Raw genomic sequence first — 8,912 nt, 5'->3', positions numbered from 1 at the left:
AAAAAAAAAAAAAAAAAAGAAAAGTAACAGTATTTCTTCTATACCCTTAAAAAAATAAGCAGATATTAAAAAGAGAAACACACTAAACATACAATTTTAAAGTAAAACTACTTATTTAATGTAATAAATAAAAGATCCTATAAGGATTGTCAACTTATATTACTTACTGTAGGTCTGGTTTTATCAAAAGCTCCCATTGCAATTTTGAAACCAGCTCCGTCACCAATTAAAACATTTTCTTTAGGCACTTTCACATCTTCGAAGACAATTCCTCTAGTATCTGAACATCGCTGGCCCATGTTTAATTCCTAGTAAGAAAATTGGTATATTTTAAGGAATTTTTTTTGAGCCAGTATCAATTTTTGCTTTAATCACTGTTTCATGACTTTCTGCAATTACCTAAAACAGGGATCAACAAAGTATAGTCTGCAATGCTTGTTTTACAAAGAAAGCCTTATTGGAATACAGTCACACCTATTTGTTTACATATCATCTACAGTTACTTTCTTGCTACAATGGCAGAACTGAGTAGTTGTGACAGTGATACGGCCTGCAAAGCCTGAAATATTTATAATTTGGATCTTTACAAAAAAATTTGCCAACCATAATCTCGAACAACATTTCACAAATTTTGAAACCAACACTAGTCTAAAGGTCTACAAGTACATCCTATCAACAAAGACAAATCTCATTTTATGTTTGAAAGCTCTCTATTTTACCATGTCAGAAAAAACATTTAGTAAACACAATCTGATTTGAGACCTTTAATCTTAATAGAGCTAGTAAAATAATCTACTGAATAAAAATTGTTTTCCTTTGACTCTTTGTTAAAATTAGGTTTACTGAGGTATAATTTACATGTAGAAAAGTCATCATTTTTATGTATACATTTCTAATAACTCTGACAAATGTATGTGTGTGTAACCACCACCATGCTCAAAATATAGAGTATTTTAGAACCCCAAAAAGTTACCTTGTTCTCCCTTTATAGTCAATTTCCTTATTCTACACCTATCCCCTGGCAACCACTGTGTGATTTTTCTCCATGTAGTTTTTCCTTTTCCAGAACGTCATTTAAGTGAAATAATAAAGTCTGCTTTCTGTGTCTGACTTTTCACTTAGTATAGTGCTTCTGAGATTCACCCATGTTGCTGCACAATCAATAATTCATTTATTTTACTGCTGAGTAGTATCCCACTGTATGGATGTACCATATATCCATTATCTTTTCACTAGTTGATGGATACCCCCCTCCTCATTTTTAGCAATCATTAATAAAATTGCAACAAACATTTGTATATAGGTCCTATTTTCATTTCTCTTGGGTATTTATCTAAGAGCACTGGTTATGTGATAAGTGTATGTTTGACTTTATAATAAACTACTAAACTAGCTACATTCCCTCAACTTTTTGTTTTAAAAATTTTGAAACCAATGGAGGAGTTGTAATAGGCATATAAGTACTTATATACCCTACACCTGTAATAGATTCACCAGTTGTTAACATTTTGATACACTTGCTTTATTTTTTCTCTTTCTCTTTGTATATAACTGTTAGTGTTATGCTGAATCATGAGAGGAAGTTGCAGACATAACTCTTAATAAGGAAAAAAATTTGATCTCATTTTTAATAAGCAGAATGAGAAACAGGAGCATTGGAAACAAAGAGCTATAAACTAATCCTTTAATTTGCTGGTTTTAATAGTCTACTTCTGAGTTTGAAGAAATGATAACAATAGTTTGACCTAGAAAGAAACCAACATCCCTTTATTTTGTCTTTAAAAGTTGATAAACTAGAATCTTGGACCACCATTCAGATATAATGAGAAAACACCTTACCAGATTCATCCCAAACCCCACAACATTTAAAACCAAAATGCTTCCTGGGCTCATCTCAAACCATGTAATTTCTAAAACAGAAAACATTTGAAAACATTAGGTCTCACTCTGTCATCCAGGCTGTAGTGCAGCAACACGAGCATGGCTCACTGCAGCCTTGACTTCCTGGGCTTAGGTGATCCTGCCACTTCAGCCTTCCAAGTACCTGGGACTACAGGTGTATGTCACTACAACTGGCTAATTAAATTTTTTTTTTTTTTTTTTTTTTGTAGAGGTAAAGTCTCAATATGTTGCCTAGGCTGTTTCTGAACTCCTGGGTTCAAGCAGTTCTCCCAGATCAGCCTCCCAAAGTGCTAGGATTACAATCATGAACCACCAAACCTGGCCTGAAAACATCAAATTTCACAAATTTGTAAATATCCGTTTGTTTCAATAAAGATTTAAGGAGGCTTAAATATACACAACATAATTATCTATATCCCTCACTGGAAAGTAATTTACCTAAGGCCAGGGATTTTTGTCTATTTTGATCCATACTGTATCCCTAATAGCTAGAATACTGTATATAGTATGCACTACATAAATATTTATTGAAGTAGAGATTTTTTTTTTTTAAGTGAGAACATTAGGCAAAAAGAAAAAAAACCTAGAAATAGCAAGATAAAATCAGGAGTGAGTTTACTACTAAAAAAAATATAAGCTGTTAGGTCCTTTATACTTTCTAAAGATGGGCCATACATTTGGCCAAGTTTGCTAGCAACAACTCCTAAGACAGAAACATGATCTGTTACAGAAATAAAAAACAATTTCTTGGGAAAAGCACAACAATTTTTAGTTCTTATATTTTGTTACATACAACAGTATCATCAGTTTTGTCAGGTGCAGTCTACCTTTAATATCTGATTGAAAATATAGCACAATATAGCATCATAAACTACACTGAGTAAGGTCCTAGGATACCTTCATATTGATTTCAATTCTGCCTCTCACTTTGTGACCTTGGTTGGGTGCAGTGGCTCGTGCCTGTAATCCCAGCACTTTAGGGGGCCAAGGTGGGAGGATCACTTGAGCCCAGGAGTCTGAGACCAGGCTGGGCAACACAGCACAACCCTGTCTCTACAAAAAATACAAAAATTAGCCATGTGTGGTGGTGCATGCCAGTAATCCTAGCCACTCAGGAGGCTGAGATGGGATGATTGTCTGAGCCCAGGAGGCAGAGGTTGCAGTGAATTGAGATCCTGCCACTGCACTCCAGCCTGGGCAACAGAGCGAGATACTGTCTCAAAAAAAAAAAAAAAAGAAAGAAAGAAAGAAAATTACTTTATTGACTTCATTTCTTTCCTTCTTTATAAAATTTATAATTTTAAACTCTGAGTTATAAAATTTTAAACTCTTTTCTCTTTAGTCTACTTTAAACACCAAATTTATCTCCACATATTCAGAATACAAACCTTTTCAAATATGTTAAATTACCTTTTCTTATTTAAATAAGATTTTCTTGCCTTTCCACATTCAAGGCTATTTGCTATTTTCTACACTCTTTTCAGGCATAGACGTTTTTCTTAGTGTTATATGACCTAGTATAATCTCAATTATGTCACATTGTTTTTATCTGTAAAATGGGCATAATGCCATTTATCCTACCAAAAGGTTGCTGTGAGGATCCAATGGAGAAAAGTGTGGGAAAGTCCTTTGAAATATCCAAAATTCTTATTATTGGTCAGGTAATATAAATGGTAGCTTGATTTTACTTCATTATTCCTCACAGCTGTTATTAGCCTTCTTCACAGGTTAGTACTACTCTTTCAAAATGACTTGAAATGACTGCTCACAAAATCTTCAGTAGTATATAGACTATTTGATCTAATATGATCAAAACACAGCTTTATTTTTACTCCAACTTACTACAAACAAATGTTTTCATTAAAGGAAAGTTAAGTAATTTGCAATTTATAATTAAAATAATATTTGGGGCCCTAATCATTGATAAACACTTTACCTTTCTCCCAATCTGAATTCCTGGGGTATCTGCTTCCACAATGAATCCAGTAAAGGCTTTATTAGCAGGAGCTTTAGGATCTGGATCAGAACGTGCCAATACAAAATACCTAAGAGATACACACAACCGATAATGGTGATAATATCAGCAAATAACACATGGTGACTGCTCTCTCAGTTAATCCTCTTAACAATCCCAATTATTATTACCTACATTTTACAAATGAGGAAATAAATAATCAGTTTTAAAAGAGCTATGGACGAGATAGTATTTGAGGTCTACGTCTAATAACACAGTAGGCCCTCCCCCATTACATGGGGTTTCACTTTCTGTGGTTTCAGTTACCCGCAGTACAGTACATATAAGATATTTTGAAAGACAAAGAGGACATTTACATAATTTTTTTTTTTTTTTGTACAAGATCTCACTCTATTGCCCAGGCTGGAGTACAGTGGCATGATCTTGGCTCACTGCAGCCTCGACCTCCCCAGCTCAGGTGATTCTTCCACCTCTTCTGAGTCACTGGTACTATGGGCACGTGCCACCATGCCCAGCTAATCTTATTTTTTGTAGGGATGAAGTCCCATTACCTTGCCCAGGCTGGTTTCAAACTCCTAGACTCAAGGGATCCTCCCACATGGGCCTTCTAAAGTGCTGTGATTACAGGTGTGAGCCACCATGCCTGGCCTAACATTTACATAACTTATTACAATATATTGTTATAGTTCTATTTCATTAGTAGTTGTTGTTAATCTCTTGCCCGGCCCACTTTATCAATTAAACTTCATCATAAGTATATATGTGTAGAAATATAGTATATATAGGCTTTGGTACTTCTGAAGCTTCGGGTATCCACTAGGGGTCCTGGAATGTATCCTGCAAAGATAAGGAGCGACTACAGTATGCTATTTAACTTTGTTCTAGTAGTATGAGTTGTAAGTAAAAATCCCTGGTATAATAATAATGTAATATAACAAGACAGTCTGTGCATGTTGAAATTGGCACTTTTTCTCTCCCAAAACTAATTTTATTCTTTAAGGGGCATGCTATCTTGAAAAGGAGGACAAATAGAGCTGCCTGTGAAAAGGAATAATATAAAACAGAGACCCATATGTTCCAACTACTGTTTCTTTATGCAGCAAGTCAGTATTTTTGTTATAGCTGAGTTATTAGGAATATTTGCTGATTTTTTCCTACAGAAGAATTTCTCAGAAAGATTTTGAAGTGAAACATAAGAAAAAAAATGCAAATATCCAAGCATCTAATTCATGTTCCACATACCCTGGTATATGAAAAATTCTTTTAAAAAGGTATATTCTTCCCTTAACAACACAAACTTATTTTCTTTGCTTAAAACCAGTATATTACCACTCATTCTATAGTTTTATTTAATAGTAATAGTAACAAAATCATAAAAATTGTTATCTGGTTTCATATGTTACCTAATTTGCCTTACTATATGAACAATGAACAGTTGTAATCAGTTATTTCATTCAATTTTGTAAAGATGGGGTCTCGTTATGTTGCCCAAGCTGGTCTTGAACTCCTGGGCTCAAGCAATCTTCCTGCCTCAGCCTCCAAAAGTGCTGGGATTGCAGATGTGAGTCACTGCACCTGACTAATCCGTTTTTAAAATTACGAAAACTTCAAACTGCATTGTTCGATTTCTCTCAACTTGTTAAATTTTAAGTTTCTTCATTCTTTATTAGTTGCTGGTATTACCAGGAATTGCTTAAAGGTAAAGATATAGCACTCCATAATACTGAACATATTTAGGATGCTCATAAGGAATTGATTGATATGTTTAAACTAAATAACTTTTTAGTAGGTTCATTCTGAAAAAATGATGTTTTATTTGCTAGAAAACTGTACTATATGGCACACAAATATATTGAATCAGAATTTTTACAAAAAGAGACAGGCCATTTAGTACATTATTCTAATCAATAAAAAGTTATTCTAGAAACTCTCTATATACTTGTAGTGATGGGTAAATACAGTATTTCCCATGACAACTTAACAGCACTGCTGCTGGAAAACTTGTCCTTAGATTAAGCTAAATTCTACATTTTTCTTTTCTTTTTTATTATTATACTTTATGTTCTAGGGTACATGTGCACAACGTGCAGGTTTGTGACATATGTATACATGTGCCATGTTTGTGTGCTGCACCCATTAACTCGTCATTTACATTAGGTATATCTCCTAAGGCTATCCCTCCCCCTTCCCAATTCTACATTTTTCTAACTTTCACCCATCAATTCTAAGCTGGCATCCTGAAGTAAACACATAAGCCTGATCATCTTTCTGTGAAATAATATTTGAAAAACTTCCAGATTCTTCCAAAATAACCAAGGCTCTGCTTTTCAGAACATGTTTCGTAGGCTCCTCCCAATGTAAGACACTTACCTGCTTCTAGATTTAGTCAATTTTTTCAATATATGTTTAATGTGTTGCCCAGAACTGTCACCATTTTTTTCTCTCCTATTTGATGTTGTACTTCTATTACTTTGGCTTAAAATTACATTAGTTTTTTAAAGGCTCATACTATTGATTCCTATTGAACTTAAGAGTTACTTATAGAATTTTCCTCGTCTTTTATCAACAAATAATCAAGGGTTTTTCTTTAATATTTTATATTTATACAAATTATGTTTGATCCTTTGCTGACCTCCATATTATTTTTTGACCATATATTAGAAATTTCCAGATTTTATTAAAGTCAAATTCTGCCTTCTCTAATGGATAACCTGTTTTAAGACTGCTTCTGTTTATTTCTGACAATTGCAGACAGGCACTATACCAAAGGTTTTCCTTTTTCCTTAGAGTCTTAGGATTCCAAGGAATGGCTGGTATAGGAGATGAGGAGTGGAGATAATAAGCCAAGTAGATACAGTGCTAGCCTTCCTAATCAGATTCAAACAGAGCATGCATTTGTATTTTATTTTACACATTAAACTTCTGAGAGTTAATTTGAAAAAATACTGCAGGGGCTTAAAAATAGTTTTTGAAAATCACCTAACTGTTTATCATCTCCTATAGACCTTCCAGTTCCACAAACATACCTTAACTGTAGTGGTTTAAAAATATACAGAAAGAAGAAAGAGAGATTTGAAGATAAAACAATTAAGAAAAAATATACAAAGATGTTTTGAACAACATACCAACTAGCTTTTCCTCCATTGGTTATCCACATCTTCTGACCATTAATAATATACTCATCTCCTTTCTTTTCTGCTTTGGTCTTTATACCAGCTACATCAGAGCCTGCTCCAGGTTCTGTTACACAATAAGCCTTGAATATATAAAAACAAGAGAAATGAAATTAAATGTTAGTGATTAAATTTTGAATGTTTGGAAACAGGATTGTTTTATTTTTTTCAGCTGTATTTTAAATATTTTTAAATATCTAAACTTAAAATGTTCTTAGAAAATCAAATAAACCACTCAAATGTCAAAATTTTTCAGTTTTGTTTGTAAGAGGCAGGGTCTCGCTCTGTTGCCCAGGCTGGAACACAGAGGCTCAATGCAGTCTCAGCTTCCTGGACTCAGGAAATTCTCCCACCTCAGCCTCCTGTGTATAATAGCTGGGACTGCAGGCACACACCACCATGCCTGGCTAATTTTAAATTTTTGGTAGAGATATAGTCTCACTATATTGCCTAGGCTGGTCTCAACTTCCTGGGCTCAAGCAATCCTCTGTGTCAGCCTCCCAAAGTGCTGGGACTACAGGCACAAGTCACAGTGCCTGGCCTAAAAACATTTAATATATAATTAAAATTAGGCATAAGTATATCAACAAATCATATATTTAACAAAAAAGTGAAAATGTTAGATAGCTTTAAACAAGTTCATTAAATTCAATTTCACATGTATTCATTCATACAAACATTTATTGAGTATCTACTATGTACCACGATATAAACTAGGATATGGGGAAACCAGAGGTAAAGGACATTCAGTCCTAGAGATTTTCACAATGTAACAGTGGAGATAAATAACTATACTGCAACTCTATGTGTGAAAGTCACAGATAAGGGGCTTGAGAAACTAGCTTCCCAGAGGAGAGGATGTTTAAATTAAGTCTCAAAAAGGAAAATGGCTTCTTTGGGAGGAGGGATAAAGAGGAGGAATATGCATTCCAGGTACAAGTAATGGGATATGCTATGATACTAAGATAAGAAACAGAGTTACCCAGTGTTTGTAATGCTGAAAATACCAGAGCTCTACAGTATGTAAATTCTGTGCATGTAAGGGAATGGTAAGACATGAGTCTGGAAAGAAAGGAATGAAATGGTTGACAAGAATCTTTTATATCACATTAGAAATTTAAAATTTTATCTGAGGGGAGCCTCTTAAGGCTCTTAAACAGAGGAATGACAAGACACAAGCAGTAATGGATAAAAGGGGGTGGTAGAAGGCAAGTGTTAGTGCAAGTTAATTCAAGAGTGGCAGGTACTGTGAATACTAAAGAAACAAGTTCCTTGCCCTTAAGGTACTTACAGTCCAAAGAAGAAAGAAATTGGGCCGTACATAGTGGCCCCTGCCTGTAATCCTAGCATTCTGTGAGGCTGAGATGGGAGGATCACTTGAGACCAGGAGTTGAAGACCAGCCTGATCAACATAGCGAGAACCCATGTCGATTTACTTTTTAAAAATACACAACAAAAAAGAAACTATAAACATTGTATTTTAATTCAAAATAGTAAGTGTATATAGGCGCATTGTAAATGATTACTTAGGGCCAGGCATGGTGGATCAGGCTTCAGGCTTGTAATTCCAGCACTTTGGGAGGCCGAGGCAGGTGGATCACTTGAGGTCAGGAGTTCGAGACCAGCCTGGCCAACATGGTAAAACCCTGTCTCTACTAAAAATACAAAACCTTAGCTAGGCGTGGTGGCGGGTGCCTGGCTAATCCCAGCTTCTTGGGTGGCTGAGGAAGAAGAATTACTTGAACCTGGGAGGTGAGCCGAGATGGTGCCACTGCACTCCAGCCTACAAGACGGAGTGCGACTCCATTTCAGAAAAAATAAATAAATAAATAAATAAATAAATAAATAAATAAATAATAATA

General features: G+C 34.8%; 1 protein-coding gene across 1 annotated transcript in view; it reads right to left on the bottom strand.

Annotated features, from left to right (window-relative positions):
• The window catches only part of ACADM (acyl-CoA dehydrogenase, C-4 to C-12 straight chain), a 43,096-nt gene that overhangs the window by 18,195 nt on the left and 15,989 nt on the right, over nt 1–8,912 (bottom strand). Inside the window, exons 3-5 of the mRNA XM_011977844.1 lie at nt 7,003–7,133; nt 3,839–3,947; nt 168–308 (exon numbers count right to left, since the gene is read on the bottom strand). Coding sequence (XP_011833234.1) covers nt 168–308; nt 3,839–3,947; nt 7,003–7,034 — 282 coding nt within the window. The 5' untranslated portion in view covers nt 7,035–7,133. The remainder of the gene's footprint in view (nt 1–167; nt 309–3,838; nt 3,948–7,002; nt 7,134–8,912) is intronic.

Source organism: Mandrillus leucophaeus, unplaced genomic scaffold, assembly GCF_000951045.1.
Source record: "Mandrillus leucophaeus isolate KB7577 unplaced genomic scaffold, Mleu.le_1.0 Scaffold103, whole genome shotgun sequence".
In the NCBI taxonomy this organism is placed as follows: Eukaryota; Metazoa; Chordata; class Mammalia; order Primates; family Cercopithecidae; genus Mandrillus; species Mandrillus leucophaeus.
This window is presented reverse-complemented; position numbering and strand designations above follow the sequence as displayed.